A 23,327-nucleotide genomic window follows, 5' to 3' on the forward strand; every position below is an offset into this window, starting at 1 on the left:
AATAAATTCCCAATCGCAGCCAGTAGTAGAGAAGTTTGCACCTCACTCTGGTTGCGTCAAATCCCGTCTCATCACTACCCATAAATTACAAATGCGAAAGTGTATTTGTTTGTCGGTTTATTGATTTGGGAAAACTTTTTACAAAATGAAACATAATAACATGAAACATCTGATAATACCTAATCGTTAAACCTAAAGTAAAAATAACATTCTTCGTCGAGGTTTAGGGGAAGTGTCGCGGAATCCCTTGCGTTTCTATTACAATGAAACCTTTATTGTTATGAGAAGGGGTCATGATCCTCAGCAATGAGGGATGCGACAGAGAGGGGAGAGTACACTAATTTTTACAAATTTCGTTCAGTGATTGTTGGTGTGAGTGCTCGGCAGCCGGGGTCGCGTCAAGGCAGTCATATATTCCACCGCACGGCGCCGGCTCCTGTTCCAAAATCTTTACAGATGTCTTTATTGAAACCTACAAAGTAAGTTATATAAACTTTAGTACTTAGGGGCAGGGCGCGCGGCGGGCGCTGTTTTTTATTCAAATTCAAAATATTTTTACTCAATTAGACTTTTACAAGTTCTTTTGAATCGTCAAAAGCATCTACCATTGGTTCGGAATGCCTTTCCTACCGAGAAGAACCACCTAGAAACTCGGCGGTTGCTCTTTTCAAAGATTTGATATACAATATTATGCCATATATAAAAGCAATTGAGGTCCCGCGCATTCCTGGAGCGAGCTGCAGGTCAAATCCACGTTACTTTAACTCGGAAAAACCCGAGATTGAACCTGCGACCTCCCGAATAGAAGGCAGACGTCCGAACCACTAGACTATCACGGCTCTCGGACAAATATGACGATAATATCCATGAATGGATACCAAAATCGCGCGCGTGCTCGCGTATGCTCTGGTAGAAATTCCCGTAATGTGTCACGCGATTAGAAAACTTCACGGGCATGCTCTGCGCTGCGCTCTGCCATATGTGCGCCGGTCCTAAGTTTCACTGAGTGAAATTAAAATAATTTTTCGTAGGAAACCTTCAACGGATTAAAAATAAATGTACCAATGTATTCAATGGATTAAATAAAAATGAGCTCAGTGGCTATTATCAGTGTTAGGTACCTACTCTCTTAGTATTAGTAGGCAGGCCGGTGTTCCGGTAGTAGTAAATAATAGGTAATTTAACCAGTTTGCCTGATATATATGCTTAAATGGTTAGTGCCTACATCGTTACAATAATTCGCAGCAATAGGGCACATTCTGAGGAACAACCAGGACCCAGTACAAGCAGGCACCACCGAAGAACCACCTCTTTGGAACCTCTAATGATACCTCCGTTACCATCATATGAAAGTACGTACGGATATTTAAATTTAGCCCTTTCATTTTTCTCAGCTAAAATCGTTGCTTGTACCGCCTGATAACAAGAAACTTTTGTAATGGCTATTATAAAATATTTAGCTACTTATTATGAAAGATACGTTCGGCTGTTAGAGCAACATATCCAGCCTAATAAAGCACCGAGTCCGGCTTTTGTATTTTGATTGACTGGCAACAAGATTCCTTTCTAAAGAGAATTTTATAATATATTCCTTATACTCAGCGACATAATACGGCGACAGATACGGCGTTTCGTAATAACAACATGTTCCAACGATGTGAAGCAATTTTGTTAATCGTAGGTAATTCGCTTTAGACGCAGTCCGTTTCTAACTAGTAGTTTTTATGTAGTTTCTAACATAGATAAGTTAGAACAGACTATTGGCACTAAAGCTACCTATATCTACTCATTTAATGATAACATGCATAGGAATAATGTAATAATAATTTTGAGTTACCACGCAAGTTTAATTTTACAAACGGATTGTGTGTCTAAAGTGGATTTTACGAATTTACGATTGACAAGAGTGCGGACACCGATGTTCGTTGTAACATATTGTATCCTACGAAGCGCTGTATCTAGTCGAACAATTATATCGCTGGTTCAGTATGCTATTTTTTGCAGCAACACCGTCGATCACCGTGCACTTGAGTGATGGTGATGACGCTGAAACCAAGTCAACACAACATCCGACAACGGTACGTACCTATACACCATGGTTTTGAACAGTATGATAAATTGTTTTTATACTAACGACCCTCTCCGACTTTGTATGGCTAGCTTGAGAGTATTTATTTTACACTAGACAATAGGCAAGTGAATAGGCAACTTCTAGGCAAGCGCGCTCCATCTTAGGCTGCATCATCACTTGCTAGCAGGTCTGATTACAGCAATGTTAGTCTATACAATTAAAAAAAAAACACTATGCATTACTCTCGTGTAATTTCAACTATTTATGCAGCGCACTGTGATGGTACGTGAATCGTCTCTGTTTAATATTTGGTGATTGGCTATAATGAGGAAATTATTATAAATAAAACGGCTAAACTCAGGGACACCTTTAGCATTTGGAGTTATATGTTAATACACGTAATGCCAAGTATATGGCAGGCACAATACGTCGGGTGGACAATGTAGACGTCCCCAATCAAACTACCAGACTTTCGCGGTTTAAAAGAAGAACTTTATCTTATAGAGCTATTAATTTGACTCATTCAACTCTCTCAAGAGAAAAAACCTGAGGAGGAAAGAAAAAGTTTAATTTATACGTTCTGGCCTGAATGAAAGGTCGGTTGATACATGTATATGCCGATTTGGCCATCTTCTCTGACCAGAGCTCCTTCTAGCACGGGGGATCCCTGCACCGGTATCCGGTCTTTTAGCATTGTTATGGGGCTGCAGTCAACTTCCCTATTTGCGCTGCGAAGCGTTTTCAATTGCCTAGGTACGTAAACCTAGGTTCTTTTCAATGAGCTCTGGGCTCGCCCCTTACCATGGTATATTTTGGTATATATATTCATTTGTTATATTATGTCTAAATTGGCCAATTTAGAGGTCGGGAAGTCGCTGCTTATAAGACATGGCGTGTATTGGTGTGCCGGAACTCTGCCGCCAGGAGCCACCTAATCGACCGTGTGCCTTTTTTTTAATTAAATCCGACTTTATAAGTCATGGATATCAAATTAATAGTTCTCCCGAATTATGCTTTCGAATGTCCCTAGGTTTTACCAGAATACAGTGTCGTCGCTCGATCTCCCAAAACCTCGGCGTAACAATGACACACAAAAAAAAAGGTTTATACCTGCCCTTTTTTTTTTGTCCGCTCGCAGCCATCGATGCTCGCTGCCTCTCGTACATTTCTTGAAATGATTATTAACCGCGATGGCACCGTGGTTAAGTCATTTCTCTATCTACTAGAAGGTCAGGGTTCGAAACTTTGGCAACTATTCCTAAATCTTTCGTAGTTGTATACATTACAATTAATTTAAAACATCACTTGTTTAGTGCAGAGAATAACATCGTGAGGAAAACTACAAGTCTGAGAGTTCTCTATGAAGTCCGCGCTCAGTAGTGAGCCGGTGAAAGCTGTCCATGTTGATGAAGACTATGTTGATACCGCGGTAGCTAGTAGTTTATTAGTACACCACCTTATTTTAGCTATTGAGTGATTTTTTTCTACCAAATCAATAATTGTAACGACAAGAGTCATTCCATCAGACTGCATTAGACTGCTAATTCAATTCTAATCCCTATTTAATGCTGAATAAGAGCTAGTATTATAAATAGGTGCACTGCTGAAAAAAAAACCTAACCTAATTTTTACTTAATAATAGGAAATTGTGATTGGTAAATAGGTCATATGAGAAAATCTTAATATTGGAGCTCAAGTTAGTTCGATACATGGTTTCTTTGTATCTTTGGCTTTGTTAATATTACAATACGATAGTCTAGCCTCCAAACAAATTGAATCTCCATTATTAAATGTCTAGGAAAATGTATCTAAATATAGCAAATAAAAGATGATAGTTATACCCAAGTGCATTTATTTCTGGTAAATAATTGTTTATTTACTCATACAGTTGAGTATTTAGAAAAAAAGAAGAGAAACTGAATTTATTATTTAGACTGGAAATTAAGTAACTTTATTACATTAATTAATTCCCGGCCGAATACTTGCTTCCTAAGCCATACTAATTATTGAAAGGGAAAAGCAAATATTCAGAACAAAAAACCCTTTCGGCTCTAGATATTATCATTTTTATCTAAAAATACACACATGCCCACATATTTAATAGAGATCTAAAAATACACACATGCCCACATATTTAATAGAGATATTATCTACAATTCTTATTTCTATAATAAAGTAAATTTTAAGGACACACATTACACAGTTTTATACAATCAATCTAGATATATTCAGATCCCAGCTCCGCAGTTAGTTATTTCGTCTCAATTAAACACTTTGGTTTAAGAAGTTTAATTTTATGTTCAAACGTGGAGTTAACTCATTGTGCGGTCTAGAGTATAGATACGATTTTTATAGCCTCGTATTCATAATTTAAGGATTATGTAAATCATTACAAACAAAATTTCTAGAACCCACCTCTGCTAAAACCAAGTTGTGGATCCCCGATTTACGTCATATAAAATACAAAGTGTGTAATACATTATCTGGATTCATTTCTAATTAAATCAATCAATTAATTTAATTAACTAGGGTTGTGGAGCTGATTTCAAAATAATCTAGTCAAAATAACACAAAATATAATACGTCACCCAATATCAGCTTCTGTCGGCTCAAAACACACACTGATTAATTAAGATTTTACACTATCAAATTTTACTAGTTACTAATTTTAACAATACTAAAATTATTGTTTCAATTTTACAATTTTTCTTTTCTCAAAACTTTAATTTTGAAATATCGAAATTAATGTCGAAATAATCTGGAATAGAGTGATGAGTCTCGAAGGCTGAGGGCCCGAATGAATCCTTCTCGACGACTGTCCTTTTGCTAATATCGTCTCCCTTCTCTACCTTTCGACTTTCTCCCTCTTCCTGTAACAGAAAAAAACACGAGAGCATCTGATTCGTCTTTTGATTGTCTCCTGCGCACCCCTGAATTTTTATTGGTGGACAGAAGAAATGGTGTTTCAAAGTTCCGCCTTTTGACACACCTCGGTGTTCCTGAATGGTCCGATTTTGGCTTCACAATTATTTCTCATGTTCCCATGGTGTTTTTTTACTTTCGCGCAATCTGGTTGCAATATATGGCATTGTTTATTACACTTACAAAGATTTCTAAGTTAAAATTGACGACTTTATCAAATTTATGACCGACCCTAACGCAATTTTAAAAACTTAAGCTAATTTATTGTTTGTTTATGGATAGGCTCAAAGAAATTTTGTTTTAAGACGTATTTCTCAGTATTTAATTTATTTCATTTCTTTATTTTTTTGTTCTACCATTCTTTTAACATTTAGAGTGATTTATCTCTCAAGCCGTTTGCTTTCTAAAAGCAAAACTTAAAGTAACGGCCATAAAAAAATCTATGATGAATAGGTATGACTATCTCACACTCCCCCAAAATAGATTTTTAATACACGTAGTAATCCCCCTTTTGTCCCTGCAGCTGTGCTAGTTGTTTCAAAATCTATTTTTCTCCTTATCTGTATTAGAACGTTAGTATTAAACCTCCCACGCCTATCTATTATCCCCTCGGGCATGACCATAACTACTTAACTCAGGTATCTCTTTGTTTAGTGTACCCCAAACTACCTGTTTTCTGTTCCTTTCAATACTCTGGTTTTACCTATCTTTCTAGTTATCTACATAGTACCTAAACAAATGAATGGCATTGTAGTTACCCTTAACTTTATCAGTATGAACGTCTATTAATGTATATACATTATTATATGGAACTGCCCCTATTATGTACGGTCCTTCATATAAGCGCATGAATTTTTTTGTCAACTTTTTATCCGCATCTGACTTCGTAAAAGTCTTAAGTTTCACTAAATCTCCAATTTCGAATTGTATTAACTTATGATTTTTGTTATAATGTAATTGCCTACTTTCGGCCGCCTTATCTATGTTTTGTCGTGCCTGTTGTCGAATCTGTTCTAACGGTTCACCTTGTAAGTCTGCCCTCACCGATGAGTCAGTGTTGAAATCAGTCGATAGCAGAGTACGTTTTCCATATATAATCTCGTTTGGCGAATATCCAGTTGTAGTATGTATTACCTGATTGTAACAATCTTCTATATCCGATAATAGATCTACCCATGATCGATGTGATTTGTCGCAATACGTCCTGAATAATCTACCTAACTCTTTATTAACCCTCTCTGTCGAATTTGGCCGCGGATTTCTAACAGATGTGTGCGTTAATTCGATACCTAGTTGGCGAATACCTAACTCGAAAACTTTTGAAGTAAAGTTCGCGCCTCTGTCTGAACATAATGTCTTAATTGTGACCTGCTTATGAAACTTTTTTACACAAGTTAAAGTAGCCTTCCCACTAGCCTGGCGTAGTGGGTATAGTCTGATTAACTTACTATAAGCATCTTGCATTACGAATATGTATTTAAAACCAAATCGTCCTGCCGGTAAAGGTCCAAAAATATCGCAAAAAACTCTCTCTCCTATTTCCTTCGCTATTACAGTTTTTATCGGCCCCGTGTGCGTTTCCAAAGCATGTTTTGACTTCTGACATGCCTCGCAAGCTCTTACAACACGACCTATTATACGAGACATATTTGGGAAATAATATTGACGTTTCATCAGAGCATAAACCTTGTATCGCCCGAAATGACCTACTTCTTCATGTATGCTAACTATCAAATCCCTTAGTATGTTCTCGGGAACATATAACCTTAAGATATCCCCTTTTATGTCTCTTCTATAAAGAATCCCTTCTTTAAGCACGTAGTACTTTGATTCAGAAGTGTCTGCTGTTTGCACGCGTCTAATTATCTCACTAACAGTCTTGTCGCGACTTTGATAACTACCTATCTCTCTCCATCGCTCCCGCACTAATCGTCCTAATGATGTTTTAAATAGATTCATTTCAGGCCCCGTGACCTTGTTAGTTAATACATCAGTGGTCCCCTTTAAGTGTCGAGACAATACGTCTGCTACAATGTTTAGTTTACCTTTCACATGTTCGACTGTGTAATTAAATCGCCCTATATAATGTACCCAACGTATCATCCTAGCACTCAATAGTTTGCACGTCTGCAAGAAAATCAGACTTTTATGATCAGTCCTAATGACTAAATTCGCTCCTCTCAAATATGTTTCAAACTTTGACAAACTGAAAATGATGGCCCATAGTTCTTGTTCAGTAACTGTCCATTTGCGTTCTGTCTCTGTCAATGCTTTACTACAGAACCCTAATATTTGTTCTTCACCAGCTTCATTCAATTTATAGACATAACCCGAAACCCCCAAATTACTGCTATCGGTTTGTAAATAATAAGTTCCCTTAGGATCTGGGTGTACAAGAAGTATCGTGTCTATAAACAATTTCTTGACCCTTTCAAAACAATCGTTAATTTCCTCTGTCCATGACCATTTCGTATTTTGTTTTAATAGGTCACACAGTGGTTTAACCTCTTCGCTATATTTTGAAATAAATTTTCTGAAATAATTTATTAATCCCAGAAATCCTCGTAATTGTTTTATAGTCCGAGGTATAGGGAAGTCTAATATGGCTTTAACCCGTTCAGGATCCATACGTACCCCGTTAGTATTTACTATGTGTCCTAACAACTTTACCTCTACACATAAGAACCGACACTTCTCTAACCTTCCAGTTAAACCTGCGGTTTCTAATTTATCTAACACTCGATCTAAATGTTCTAAGTGTAACCTTATGTCCCCGGTAGTGAATATGACTATGTCGTCTAAATAGTTTACGCAAAACTCTCGTACTCCTACTAGGATATAATCCATTGCTCTCGAGAACCCTGCTACAGAAGTCTTTAAACCTTGAGGTAAAACATTATAAGTATACGTCTTCCCCATGAACGAGAACCCAGTATACTTCCTAGAATCTTTATGCAAAGGTATTTGAAAATAGGCATTATTCAAATCAATTAAACTGATATAATTTACTCCATGAAAGGATTGTAAAATCTCAGATGTGAGTGGAGGCGCGCCCGCGTCACCTACCATTTTCTTATTCAACTCTCGTGCGTCCAATAAGAGTCTTATTGACCCATCTCGCTTCTTAGTGAAAGTGAGAGGACTACAGTAAGGAGTCGCTTCCTGTCTGATCACGCCTAGTTTTTCTAACTCTTCTAATTCGGTTTTTACCTGTTCTCTATATGCCAAAGGTACCGGATAACTGTGTTTTACAAAAGGTGTTTCGTCTAACAGCTCAATAACGTGTACGTACTTGTTTGTCAAACCTAAACCTTCCGTAAATACCTTACAGTGTTTGTTTAACACAGGTAGTAATAATTCCTTTTGTTCATTACTTAAGTTCGCGTCATCTAATTTAAATCCCTTAAATTTCTCATTATCTAAATTCATGTCTAATACACTTTGTTCCACTGGCCTAGAGTTTTGATTTAATATTAAATTAATCGTGGCTGCGTTTGTCTCTCCCCCTAACCTTTCGATTTTGCAGTCCGAATTCAGCCTAACACAAGACCTAACGCCCATATGTTCAATAGTCAAAGTGTGTTCACCATTACAGTTCACTATTCCTTTTACCCGCTCTAACCAATCGTATCCTAGTATCAATGACCTAGGAAGACGTCGCATAACTAGTACAGGTGCTTCAACTAAAGTACTACCTAACTGAAACTCTATTAGCACTAACCGATTTGTGCTTTCACTTCGCGATCCAAACGCGCCTTGTATTTGAATTGCTGGAATAGCGATCTCTGGCAATGTCCCATGTTCTCTTAGAATAGAGTCGTACAATTCCCTAGTTATTCCACTAATCTGACTTCCCGTATCTATGAGTGCACTCATACTTCTTCCATACAATCTAACACATACTTCAGGTAACCTAGGTAAAGAATAATCAACACTCACATCGGTTTGTTCATCTAATTCATGATACATTGTGTACACATTCAAACCTCTCCTCATACAAGTTTCACAAGTCACGCCTAACTCATTACACTCTGTTACATTTTCAAACTGGTTTTCCAATAAGATTCCTATACTCCTAATTTCAAATTGACTACTATACTCGTTATAATCAACGCCGCCTCTTAACAACCGTTTAAGTCCCTTATCTCCGGTCCCCAAACTCTGTCCTGGCTTCCATCCACTATTAATTAAGATTCTATAGACTACACCTGTCCCTTCGTGATCTGAGGTCTTTCTGACGCCCGTGCCACACAAGACTAACTGACTTGACCTCGTTTGTGTTGGGCATTCTAGTTTTTTGATGAACCCTCCCCCACATTCTTAGACACAGTAAGATTCTCGCCCTCTTTCACGAACGTGATAGCCGGCCTAATTTGTTTAGATTCGGATACCGTAGGCCTGTTAAAGTTAACCCTAGAACCTAATCGACCACGATAGCCGCGTCCCCTCGTCGAATTTCCCCTAGCTCTCCAACTTCTTGTTGACATTGTTGCTACAATAGGTCGTCTCGATGGTGACTCATTGTATCGTCTACCTCTGTAATTATTACTAACAGTACCTCTCGTAAATTGCCTGGGTTTTTCAACAATATTTTGCTCTATGTTTCGAAGAAATTTCGCTCCGTTCATGATGTTAACTTCCTCTGTTCTAGTAAACCATAATCGTTGTATATCTATAGCATAATGTCGCATAATAGAATTGACCAAATCTCTCTCACTAAACGCAATAGTTAATGACTGCATTGATTCTGCTTGCTCAGCAAAATGTTCGGACATCGACATTCCCGAATCGCTTGAATATACCGCATTAATCAATTTATATCTTATAGATTCCTGAATTTGTTCGGTCCAATAATTTCGTCTAAAATCAATCTCGAAGTCAGCGAACGTAGTCCAGCCCTTCGAATACAAGTCCATAACCTTCCGAGCATGCCCCGAGATGCAACCTAACGCTATATCTATTTCGCGATCTAATCCATTTACCGCCCTTATATATTTCTTTAATCGTTTTAGAAAAACGATGGGGTTAGTGAATGGTTTTCCGTCGAAATTTGGTTTAGTTACTGACGGCTGTACAACATATAAATTCCGGGTCTCAGATAATGTACTTGTGCTCGCGGTTTCAAGATTTGACCCCTGCCTATCAGATTTTTCATTTTCATTAATCCCGTTCGACTCGTGTGAAGAAACGCTCGCGATTTCATTTGAACCGGTATTTGAATTTAACTGTTGTAATTTTGCTTCGAACTCGGTGATTTTTTTCAAAATCAACTCTAATGTAGCATTCCCTAAGGTCGTTGTTTGCTCGCTCGATTCTACGGTACTAACATCGCTTTGCCCCGCACCTACTTGCTTTGCTCTACGTCCCTTCCTACCTGAAGACATCTTTTTTTTTTTTTTTTCAATTTGACCCTATTTCTTTTACCAACTTTGGTACTATCTTAAATATTTTTAATTTTTTACTTTCCGTGTAAAATTTAGTAATATGCAAAGTTGTAATTAGAATAATAGTGCAATACTGCTATAATTTGCAACCACATGCGCGAAGTGCTTTGATTATATGAATTCCCAGACTTTAAGCAAAATTTGTTAAGTCTAAGAAATAAGCACGGGATAAATAACTCGGTCTTTGTAATATCCTCTCTGAAAACCTGTAAATTGTACATTTATAAGACACATAGCTTATTTCTGCTCCTGCTCCCCCTATACATAAATAAATGTAAATGTACAACATATATATATAAAACAACATGCAGTGTGTCCTTAAAACTTATAATTTATAAATAGTAATGTAAGTTTATAAATTTTTCTCCCTCAAATACCCAATCACAATTTCTACGTTGTGTTATTTTTATGTTAATGTAAATCTAGTCATATCGTTATTTCGAATACGTACATAGATCCTGGTCACGGCACCATATTTCTGTGATGGTACGTGAATCGTCTCTGTTTAATATTTGGTGATTGGCTATAATGAGGAAATTATTATAAATAAAACGGCTAAACTCAGGGACACCTTTAGCATTTGGAGTTATATGTTAATACACGTAATGCCAAGTATATGGCAGGCACAATACGTCGGGTGGACAATGTAGACGTCCCCAATCAAACTACCAGACTTTCGCGGTTTAAAAGAAGAACTTTATCTTATAGAGCTATTAATTTGACTCATTCAACTCTCTCAAGAGAAAAAACCTGAGGAGGAAAGAAAAAGTTTAATTTATACGTTCTGGCCTGAATGAAAGGTCGGTTGATACATGTATATGCCGATTTGGCCATCTTCTCTGACCAGAGCTCCTTCTAGCACGGGGGATCCCTGCACCGGTATCCGGTCTTTTAGCATTGTTATGGGGCTGCAGTCAACTTCCCTATTTGCGCTGCGAAGCGTTTTCAATTGCCTAGGTACGTAAACCTAGGTTCTTTTCAATGAGCTCTGGGCTCGCCCCTTACCATGGTATATTTTGGTATATATATTCATTTGTTATATTATGTCTAAATTGGCCAATTTAGAGGTCGGGAAGTCGCTGCTTATAAGACATGGCGTGTATTGGTGTGCCGGAACTCTGCCGCCAGGAGCCACCTAATCGACCGTGTGCCTTTTTTTTAATTAAATCCGACTTTATAAGTCATGGATATCAAATTAATAGTTCTCCCGAATTATGCTTTCGAATGTCCCTAGGTTTTACCAGAATACAGTGTCGTCGCTCGATCTCCCAAAACCTCGGCGTAACAATGACACACAAAAAAAAAGGTTTATACCTGCCCTTTTTTTTTTGTCCGCTCGCAGCCATCGATGCTCGCTGCCTCTCGTACATTTCTTGAAATGATTATTAACCGCGATGGCACCGTGGTTAAGTCATTTCTCTATCTACTAGAAGGTCAGGGTTCGAAACTTTGGCAACTATTCCTAAATCTTTCGTAGTTGTATACATTACAATTAATTTAAAACATCACTTGTTTAGTGCAGAGAATAACATCGTGAGGAAAACTACAAGTCTGAGAGTTCTCTATGAAGTCCGCGCTCAGTAGTGAGCCGGTGAAAGCTGTCCATGTTGATGAAGACTATGTTGATACCGCGGTAGCTAGTAGTTTATTAGTACACCACCTTATTTTAGCTATTGAGTGATTTTTTTCTACCAAATCAATAATTGTAACGACAAGAGTCATTCCATCAGACTGCATTAGACTGCTAATTCAATTCTAATCCCTATTTAATGCTGAATAAGAGCTAGTATTATAAATAGGTGCACTGCTGAAAAAAAAACCTAACCTAATTTTTACTTAATAATAGGAAATTGTGATTGGTAAATAGGTCATATGAGAAAATCTTAATATTGGAGCTCAAGTTAGTTCGATACATGGTTTCTTTGTATCTTTGGCTTTGTTAATATTACAATACGATAGTCTAGCCTCCAAACAAATTGAATCTCCATTATTAAATGTCTAGGAAAATGTATCTAAATATAGCAAATAAAAGATGATAGTTATACCCAAGTGCATTTATTTCTGGTAAATAATTGTTTATTTACTCATACAGTTGAGTATTTAGAAAAAAAGAAGAGAAACTGAATTTATTATTTAGACTGGAAATTAAGTAACTTTATTACATTAATTAATTCCCGGCCGAATACTTGCTTCCTAAGCCATACTAATTATTGAAAGGGAAAAGCAAATATTCAGAACAAAAAACCCTTTCGGCTCTAGATATTATCATTTTTATCTAAAAATACACACATGCCCACATATTTAATAGAGATCTAAAAATACACACATGCCCACATATTTAATAGAGATATTATCTACAATTCTTATTTCTATAATAAAGTAAATTTTAAGGACACACATTACACAGTTTTATACAATCAATCTAGATATATTCAGATCCCAGCTCCGCAGTTAGTTATTTCGTCTCAATTAAACACTTTGGTTTAAGAAGTTTAATTTTATGTTCAAACGTGGAGTTAACTCATTGTGCGGTCTAGAGTATAGATACGATTTTTATAGCCTCGTATTCATAATTTAAGGATTATGTAAATCATTACAAACAAAATTTCTAGAACCCACCTCTGCTAAAACCAAGTTGTGGATCCCCGATTTACGTCATATAAAATACAAAGTGTGTAATACATTATCTGGATTCATTTCTAATTAAATCAATCAATTAATTTAATTAACTAGGGTTGTGGAGCTGATTTCAAAATAATCTAGTCAAAATAACACAAAATATAATACGTCACCCAATATCAGCTTCTGTCGGCTCAAAACACACACTGATTAATTAAGATTTTACACTATCAAATTTTACTAGTTACTAATTTTAACAATACTAAAATTATTGTTTCAATTTTACAATTTTTCTTTTCTCAAAACTTTAATTTTGAAATATCGAAATTAATGTCGAAATAATCTGGAATAGAGTGATGAGTCTCGAAGGCTGAGGGCCCGAATGAATCCTTCTCGACGACTGTCCTTTTGCTAATATCGTCTCCCTTCTCTACCTTTCGACTTTCTCCCTCTTCCTGTAACAGAAAAAAACACGAGAGCATCTGATTCGTCTTTTGATTGTCTCCTGCGCACCCCTGAATTTTTATTGGTGGACAGAAGAAATGGTGTTTCAAAGTTCCGCCTTTTGACACACCTCGGTGTTCCTGAATGGTCCGATTTTGGCTTCACAATTATTTCTCATGTTCCCATGGTGTTTTTTTACTTTCGCGCAATCTGGTTGCAATATATGGCATTGTTTATTACACTTACAAAGATTTCTAAGTTAAAATTGACGACTTTATCAAATTTATGACCGACCCTAACGCAATTTTAAAAACTTAAGCTAATTTATTGTTTGTTTATGGATAGGCTCAAAGAAATTTTGTTTTAAGACGTATTTCTCAGTATTTAATTTATTTCATTTCTTTATTTTTTTGTTCTACCATTCTTTTAACATTTAGAGTGATTTATCTCTCAAGCCGTTTGCTTTCTAAAAGCAAAACTTAAAGTAACGGCCATAAAAAAATCTATGATGAATAGGTATGACTATCTCAGCACAACGCGGGAGCTCTCAGATGGGACGACTGTTCATAATCACACCCATATTATAAATGCAAAAGTGTGATTGCTGATTGTTGATTGATTTGTTGGTCTGTGCTTCAATCCCGCCGCAATGAAGCAACAGATTTGATCAAATTTACATGCATATATTTAAATGAAAACCTGAAGTTTGACACGGGTTTCTTTTTTCCCGGAAAATCGGAACTCTTCGATTTTCCGGGAAAAAAGATTCGACGGGATTTTTGAAAATCTAAACCCACGCGCAGTCGTGGGCATCAGCCGGTCTTAGTTAAATATTAGCTATAGCTTTCTGTAACTCTGAAAGTTCGCTGTCATAACGTACCTATTAAATTATTACATTTTAGTCATTTATTCATTAGCTGTACTCTACCTGCCTAATGAATATCGATTTTCAACACTTTAGATCCCGATAATTGGCTAATGTGCTCATTGAGAATTAAGTTATTTATTGCACAAAATAACATCATAGCGCGTATTGCCAGCATGGTGATTGCCAGTACCTATATTAATTTATCGATAACTTTCTGTGTACTTACGCAAAAATATCAAACACATCAAACACATCTCTGCATTTTTATCTACTTACTTATTTATTTTTCATAATTTCGTGGATAGTTATCGTCCTACCGGCAAAGCCAAGCCGCCAGGCGATTTAGCGTTTCGGGACGACCGACGCCACATAGAAAGTAGAAACCGATCAGGGGTATGGGTATAATGATACTTCACAACTAGCCTACTTCCAAGTTCCATCTTAGACTTCAGCATCACTTGCCACCAAGTGACATCGCAGTTAAGGGCTGACTTGTATTGGATAAAAAACATTTGTTTTACATATCGGATAAACAGCAGAAGTTTTGTTCGTAGCTCCAAGAGTCCGAGTCGGCGTTTTCGCGGAGCATGGATGGTTCCCAACAACAAAATCTATTACGGGTGCAGTCGCAGAACAACGTGGCGACGCTCATATACAGCTTACCTGACCTAACTGTCGAGCCTTGTACGCCAAAATCTAATTCAAGGTACTTACTTAGAACCTACTTTAAAATTAACCGAAATTTCCTAGGTACTTTCATAGAGTAACATCTCAGGACTGCCACATGTCACTTATTTGTAACCGACTTCAAAAAAAGGAGAAGGTTCTCAATTCGACTGTATGTTTTAACTACCGCACACACACTAAAAAGTGAAAAATAATTTATTAGCGAATATATTATTATGTATACAAGAGGTAATGTTATAAAAACATTTTTGGGAGTCGGTGCCAATGAGGCCGAGGTGCCAATGTGGAGTCACAAACAAATATTAAGAGTAGACGCCGGATACAATTAGCCGTATGAACATGCGCTGCGGCGAACCACAAACACTATTGTGGTTATTGAAGTCGGTTTTTATTTTTAACAGAATTTTTTTTCTAAGAAACAAAATGTACCTATCCATATGATAGTACGCTGGTATGGAACTCTGTGTGCGAGTCTGACTTGCACTTGACCGGCTTTTTAACTTTCCAATTCTTTTCCGATTTAAAAATTTCGTAAACTATAATAAATTGAAAATTTACAGCCCAACGCAATCATCCGCATCGCAGATGTTATACCAATCCCACCAGGAGCTGCTGCAACACAACCGTCTCGAGGCGTCGCAGGCGCAACAATACTTATCGCCTGACCACCGTGGTTCCAGCTATCCACCACCCAGTCCTACTAGGTGCGTATGACTTATATATACCTACTTCAAACATACTTTATACTGAAAGATAAATAAATCTCAGAAACACATAAGCGATGCGATTGCCCGGCGCTTTAGACCTTCGCTCTCTAGTAGAAGAGCCCACAGTGTCAGTTGCTCAGCTTCTTCTAGTGTTGGTCTGAGTCTCACATCATCGTTCATATTATTATGTTCTACATTAGAATGTTCTTGCTGGTTGGAAATATTTCAATGTTTCTTAAAATGTTCTGCCCATGTCTCCAAAATTTTTTGTTTCTCATTTCACTGTGTTCATTTCTACATCCTACTGTTTTAGGTTTCAATTTTTTACGGCCCTTATTTATTTTTCCACTAGCTGACGCCCGCGACTTCGTCCGCGTGGATTTAGGTTTTTCGAAATCCCGTGGGAACTCTGGTTTTCCGGGATAAAAAGTAGCCTATGTGCTAATTCAGGATATTATCTATCTCCATTCCGAATTTCAGCCAAATCCGTCCAGTAGTTTTTGCGTGAAGGAGTAACAAACATACACACACACACACACAAACACACACACACACACACACACATACAAACTTTCGCCTTTATAATATTAGTGTGATAAAATTTTCTTGTTTCTTTTCGGTTATATTTGTTCCTTCGTTGCTTGGTGCTTACAATATTAATTCACTACAAGCAAATGCTTGTAATTGCAAATGCTTGCCTGAATCTTGATGACTTAGGCAGGCAGTAACCCTGCAGCATCAAGATTGAGGAGTCAGATCCAGAATTTTACGTGGGACCACCAGAAACTTCTACTGTTCATTACAAAAATAATTACCAAATTGGTTTCCGATTCTAGAAACCTCAAAAAATCGGTGTACATTCATAAAAAAAGATACAGGCTGAATTGAAAACCATCTCCTTTTTGGAATTCAGTAAAAAAAATTAATGATTGATAGACACACTAATTATTTGAAATAGGTAAAAAGGCTTCTTTTTTTTCAGGGGGTCTTTAAAACGTAGTCTCGCATTTTCCTACTCTGTTAAAGCAACTCCGACACTTACTAAAATGGATCACGTAGGCAGCCAGTCTCCTATACAAATGGAAGATGCACCGTCTACTAGCCAACAAGAAAGGGTAAGAAATGTATTTACTGAAACCACCGAACACTAAATAAAGTTTAGTATTACATAGTTCACTATCACATGTTGAAATAATTAAATTTAAAATAGCAACCTTTATATTAATATTTTTTCTGGTATTTTTCTTAGACTGATAGAGGAAGCAGTCCAAAGCCTGGACCGAGCTCAGAAAAGAGTGACAAAAAATCAAGTGCAACCAGGTAATATTATCTACTATTACTAGTCAGGTAGAGGTCTGGAAAGAATCCCAGAAGTTATTTTAAATGGTAAAACTGTTCGGGTTTTGCAGAAATTCAAATACATAGAACACATCCTGACAGAGTATCTAAAAGGTGACAGTCACATTGAGAGAGGAAGGAGGGCACTCTCGATCCGTTCCAATACTCTGGCGCGTAGATTCGGCAAATGCAGCAAAGAAGTTAAAATGATCTTATTTAATGCCTACTGCCAATAATTTTGTACGTGCCAGCTGTGGACTGGCTTGCCGAGCAATTGCAGTGTTTTCTACTATGTTTGCCGAAACGAGGGTGCCCGACTTCTATTGTATTGCTAGAGCTCGTATGGAATCTATTTGGTAAACACTTCGGAGCCCTAACAATACTTAAGGTCGTTTGTGAAGGGATGCCCAGCTCTATTTTGAATTATTAGCTGTCTGTATACTAGGATAAGAACAGAAAATAATACCTGTGTGACTTGTGATATCTGAAATGAGTTTTTAAATATTTCAATTAGTCTTAAGTTTTAGTATTATTATTAGTGTAACGTTTATTTTATTTTATTGTAACTTTTTATGTATATATGTGTTCTTTATGCCTGACAATAAAAAAACAATTATTATTATTACTGTACTGAGGTTAGCTGTAACCGCCGTAAAAATTCAATTTGAGCTGTTTAAACCCCTAAATATATTTTTCTCTATGAAAATTAAAATCTGAATCTATAAAATTTCTGCTTATTTAGTTATTGTAGTTAATACCTATTTACTTGTTTAACTTTTTAGTTCATTCTTTGGCTCGGGCGGATGGCATTACAAAAGGGATGGATGACGCACAAAGCGCTGGCGCTTCAGGAAGTTGGCGGAGTAAGAATATTTATAGCATCAAGCATGCCCAAGTCGACTTCTTCCTTGTAGGTATAAAATTATATAAATTTTACTTATAATATTTCTTTTTCCAGTTATTACAAAAGAGATACAAGTGAAGAAAGACAATCCGAACCTAGCACTAGCCGTACCGAGAGCCCAGTACGAAGCCGCAAAGATGAATCTACAAATTTGCCCAAAGATGAAAGCCGAAGCGCCAGTTCAAGCTATATAGAAAGCCCTGCAACTAGTTTTAAAGACGAAAGCACCGATCTGAGTTTTAGAGATAAAAGTACCAGCCTAAGTCACAGTCCTGGCACTAGCTTTAGAGATGAAAGTTTTGGACATAGTTGTGAAAAGGACAGTCCTAGTCCTGGTGGAAAAACTGAAACCTCTGGAATTAATCAAAAAGCAGATAACTTACTGAAGGATCAAAAGGACAAAAAACAAGATTCCGTGAAAAAAGATAAGCAGTTTCATCGAATCGATAGTCCTGACCCGTTTCTAGAAGACATTAAACCAATATCACATATCAAAATGAAGAAAAAAACTGGAACTGCTCAAAAAGGTCAATCAAGCGACAAGCAGGATAAGCCTTTGACCCGGACCCGTCAAAAATATATTTCACGTTCTAGTCATGATATAGTCGAGTTACAGAAAATAGTCACAGAAGAAAGCCCTTCTAGTGATAGCTCGAAGGATATGCCTAAAGCACCTCGTGTACTTTTCAGAGAAGAAAGTCTTGAATGCAGCTCAAGTCACAAGGAGATCGAGTATAGAAGATTGAGTGCCACCCAAGAAGATACAGATCCTTGTTGTAGTTATAGATATGACAGCTCTAGCTCTGGTCCGACCTCAGAGACACCAGAACCTATTGACGATGACCGCCATCCTTCCAGCAATGTTCAATGACAAAGGCGGTGGTATCAGAGATTTAGAAAACAGACTAAGAAAGTACGATGGGACTGGACCTATAAATGGTGCTCGTAATTTCTTTGCTAAATAGGTCAGGAACTTTTAAAAGAAGACTAAGTTGTGATATTAATTGGAACGACAGGGGGTAGCTAAGTATAAAAATTCTTGTGATGGTTTACGCATATTAATAGATCAATACACAAAAATATTATCAACTTAAGTACTCATCCTTATTCCTTACTTGTATATACTGTACCAGCTTTAAATATATTTCTGTTACAGTAATCTTGATAAATAAAATAGATATCTGTAGTAACATTAGGTGCTAAAGTATTGAATATTGAAATAAAGTGATATTGTTTCAGCTTTATAAAGTAGATACTAGGTTCATTAGATTGTTTCGATGGTTTGTTTTAGTAATTCCTAATAAGTGTTTTGTCAATAGATATACTTGTGTAAAAAATATCTTTTAGAAATTATTTGAATGTCTGACGAAATTATAAATAGGTACTTAGATCATACCTACTTCTGGTAAGTATGTATTTATCATTGACAATCAATTTTATCTTGAAATGAATCTTAGTTTAAAATTACAACTACATGTTTTACATAATATGCCTTTCATAATGTTCCATGCAGAAAATGAAAATTTTTAAGAAGAGGAAAGCTCGAGGAAAATGTTAGCACTGGATTAGACCTGTCAATTTAGTTTGCTGATTGTGTTCTTAGAAGAAAATAAGCCTCGTAATTTTGACATGACAGTCATGGGCGTCGGCAGCAGGGTGCAAGTGGTTGGAGGGTTGCACCCTCCTGTCAAGAAAGAATATATAGAAAAAACCGGCCAAGTGCGAGTCGGACTTGCGCACCGGGGGTTCCGTACTCGGGTATTTTTTTTTTGGCATTTTGCACGATAAATCAAAAACTATTATGCATAAAAATCTGTCTTAGAATGTACACTGTACAGGTGGGGTATCATATGAAAGGGCTTTCCTTTTCATGTGATACCCCACTTGGTTTAGTTTTCTTACTTTGAAAATTTAAACACAATTAATTTTTTTTTAATGATGTAACCACAAATTCACGGTTTTCGGATTTATTCTTTTACTTGTGCTATAAGACCTGCCTACCTACCAAACATGATTCTAAGTCAACGGGAAGTACCCTATAGATTTTTTTTGACAGACACGACGGACGGATGGACGGACAGACAGACAGATAGACATACAACATGGGATCCTATAAGGGTTCCGTTTTTCCTTTTGAGGTACGGAACCCTAAAAATTACTTTTTTTTTATTATGTTACTATTTGAAGAAAAACCGAAGGTGTCTAGGTTGCTGTCCAAAGTTCATCACCTTTCCTTTAAATTCAGTATCCTCTTCTACTCTTTTCCTGTATACTGATTACTGAGCATTCACAGCCCACTTAGCCTCGCGATATCATGACGTGAACTAACGCGATCGCAAACTTTAAATCTATTTTTGGAATTTATCTTCTTTTTTTTTGTAAATATATCAAAAAATTTGTTTTGTGTTAGTTGTGACGTAACTTCATCTGCACGGATACAGGTCTTGAAAAATCCTGTGGGAACTCTTTGATTTTCTGGGATAAAAAGCCTATGCCCCTTTCCGGGATGCAATCTATCTGTTAATAGTACCAAACTTACGATAAACGACATACAGACACTAGCATTATTTAATAATATTAGTATGGTTAGGGCTTTCATCTCACTGTATTTTTCTACATGTAAAAAGTGCTAACATAAAATTTTGTTGGGGTCAGCTATGAGGTCAGCTTATTCTCCTTTCCCTTTTTCTATTTAAACAAAAAAAAAATATCTTTCTGTCAAATCGAAAAGTTGCAATAACCCCATCAAGTGACTTAAAAAGTTTTTTTCTCATGAAAGGATTCGGATAAACCCCCCTTGCCCCTCCCCCAAATCAATAATTACTGGCTCCCATGATGTCAGTTGACGAAAAGTTTAAAATGGCGCGTGAGAACTCATTTTGTACACATTATATCTACCTACTTAAGCAATATCAACAACTGAACCCTTGTCACTTTCTTATGTCTGTGTACTTATGCCTATTTTAGTATGTATTATAGTGCTATTGAAGTAGCCTATGAGTTATAAAGTTGATTGCTATTACAATAATAATTATTCTTGTAAATGTAGAATATATCTGTTAAATGTAAAATAAAATTTACTATTTATGTCCAATAGGTCCATTGTAATATTATTTAGTACCTAGATAAAATCTATTTCTTGGAATTCTATTTTACACATATTATACAAGCTGATGACCAGCTTCTTGTCCTCCTAATGTACAAATTTTATACCTATGCCTACTATCTATTAATATCGCTGAAAAAGATGTTTAATTATAATTTAGTAAGTATGTAAATTAATAAAAATGGTAGCTAAATGTATGAAAATATCATATTCATTTAATCAATACCTTCAATGTTAATATAACAAATAAATACTACATAATAAAAGAATCGTTTAAAGCAAAATCTTCATGTCTAAGTGTCTTAGAAATATTATTCAAAACAAACTTCAGATGAAATAAATACAACTTAGAATCATTTGTTGGTTTTAATTCAGAAAACATACCTAGTGCTGAGGTAGGTACCTACTTATTTAAAAAGAATTTTTATTCCTATTAACCTATCCTTCTCTAAATTAACATATAGTCGCAGGAAGCCGTTGGAACGAGGCGTCGCAAGACCGCGTTTAGAATTCCCTATAGGAGACCTAGGCCAACAGTGGACGTTTATCGGACGACTACGATGACGATACTTCCTGTTAAACCATATTTTAATTTATGATGACGACATAAGTGAAGAAGCCCACCTAACTAATGGCTCGGCTACTGGAACCGCCTTCACCTTCTTGTAAGGCGAACACTGATGTTGCTTACGTTGTCCTTATTCGGCTTAATTGGCTTTGTTAGACTGAAATCCCTCAGCTAACAGCTTCGCGCGTAGACAGCATTACTTTGTCTACGTCTCAACCCTATCGTTATCATGAATCTATTATAGTATGATCGTTACCCACACGGACAGGCCAGTGTTACGGTAGTAGTAATCAGTACATTTGTGTGGAGTGTCGGAGAGTGATTATAGGCAAGTAAATATGTTAACCATGTACCTATTTTGACACGGAAATGTTTTCAATGCGATGTCAAAAATATGTATTTATTAAACTAACTACATATTTACAGGTTTGAAGTTCTTTTACTAGATCTACAACAATAACCTGTCGGTGAGATACGAAATATTCTATTTTTTCGATCCTTCGCATACACCACACCGTGTTCGGTCAACAAACCTCTTTTCAGACAAGGCGCCCATAAGATTATAATGAGAGTGGTCAATATTACTCCATATATCATGATTTAATTTCTGTTTAATCCAATAATCTGCAATTGAACAAAGCTATGAATAAAAATAAATATATTAAAAAAACTGACTCGCAAAACTACATTTTTTGTTTCTACACGTGTATGAAGTCAGGCGAGCATATTTATTGAGTCTAATTATTGTTTAAAAGTACAAACCTTTTGTTGCTATAAGATGAAATACCCATCAAACGTGTCCTGTCCCAATGGAGACCCCTTATCAGGTGCTCTTCCCAACTAAACAGAAATGCCACATGCCCAACATGCCCACATTATTCTTTGTAGGGTTTCTAGTTTAAGCCACCATTTACATGTAGGTAGGTATCTATTAATATATCTTGATAAAATTTTACATTATTTTATTGCTCCAAAAATTATTGAATTTTGTACTTGTGCAAGATTTGTCAGTTTGTCAACAATGAGGTACCTATATTATAGTGACGGGTATGACGTAGGGTTGTCGTACCCGTCGTACCCGATTTACCCGTACCAAATTTCGTAAAAACATTCAAACGGATGATTCTTAAAAAAACCCGTGGGATCACCACGATTTAGGAATGCAATTCCGTACAGCATCAGGGGTCAGGAATTGGGTCCTTGAGTTCAACGATAAAGTCTTTAGTCGGTAGGTACCTATCTCCAATTCCAATTTATAACCGACAGTTTCTAAATCCCATCAGTCTTGGTGGTCAGATACCCTGTAGCATCAGGAATATCGCTTTCATGGAATAAAGTCCTAAGGGAAAATTTTAAGTGTCCCAAGGTCCTAAGAAAAGCTTAATAAACCCCTTTATAATAAGCCTAAAACCCTTTAATGATATTGTTATTAGTTATTACTATAATATTGCATACATGTTCATTAGTGTTAAAATAAAACATAAAAATTCTCCTCCTGAAAAGTAGGCCTTTTTAACCCCCGACCCAAAAAGAGGGGTGTTATAAGTTTGACGTGTGTATCTGTGTATCTGTGTATCTGTCTGTGGCATCGTAGCGCCTAAACGAATGAACCGATCTTAATTTAGTTTTTTTTGTTTGAAAGGTGGCTT

General features: G+C 36.5%; 1 protein-coding gene and 1 long non-coding RNA gene across 3 annotated transcripts in view; one reads left to right on the forward strand and one right to left on the reverse strand.

The window, feature by feature from the left end:
• LOC123880605 overlaps positions 1-18,482 on the forward strand; it is an 83,351-nt gene extending 64,869 nt beyond the window's left edge. Inside the window, exons 16-24 of one of the 2 annotated variants that reach the window (XM_045928802.1) lie at positions 362-479; positions 1,246-1,352; positions 2,005-2,078; positions 14,923-15,074; positions 15,616-15,759; positions 16,745-16,877; positions 17,012-17,082; positions 17,883-17,963; positions 18,059-18,482. In XM_045928802.1, the coding sequence (XP_045784758.1) occupies positions 362-479; positions 1,246-1,352; positions 2,005-2,078; positions 14,923-15,074; positions 15,616-15,759; positions 16,745-16,877; positions 17,012-17,082; positions 17,883-17,928 (845 nt within the window). In that variant the 3' untranslated portion in view covers positions 17,929-17,963; positions 18,059-18,482. The remainder of the gene's footprint in view (positions 1-361; positions 480-1,245; positions 1,353-2,004; positions 2,079-14,922; positions 15,075-15,615; positions 15,760-16,744; positions 16,878-17,011; positions 17,083-17,882; positions 17,964-18,058) is intronic. The other variant, XM_045928803.1, reaches the window with a different exon arrangement.
• Positions 18,483-22,064: 3,582 nt separating this feature from the next.
• Positions 22,065-23,173, reverse strand: LOC123880612. The gene is made up of 2 exons (XR_006799299.1): positions 22,441-23,173; positions 22,065-22,302 (listed from the first exon to the last, which is right to left on the reverse strand). It is a non-coding gene; the product is annotated as an uncharacterized LOC123880612 (long non-coding RNA).
• Positions 23,174-23,327: the final 154 nt, after the last annotated feature.

Source organism: Maniola jurtina, chromosome Z (assembly GCF_905333055.1).
Source record: "Maniola jurtina chromosome Z, ilManJurt1.1, whole genome shotgun sequence".
NCBI lineage: Eukaryota > Metazoa > Arthropoda > Insecta > Lepidoptera > Nymphalidae > Maniola > Maniola jurtina.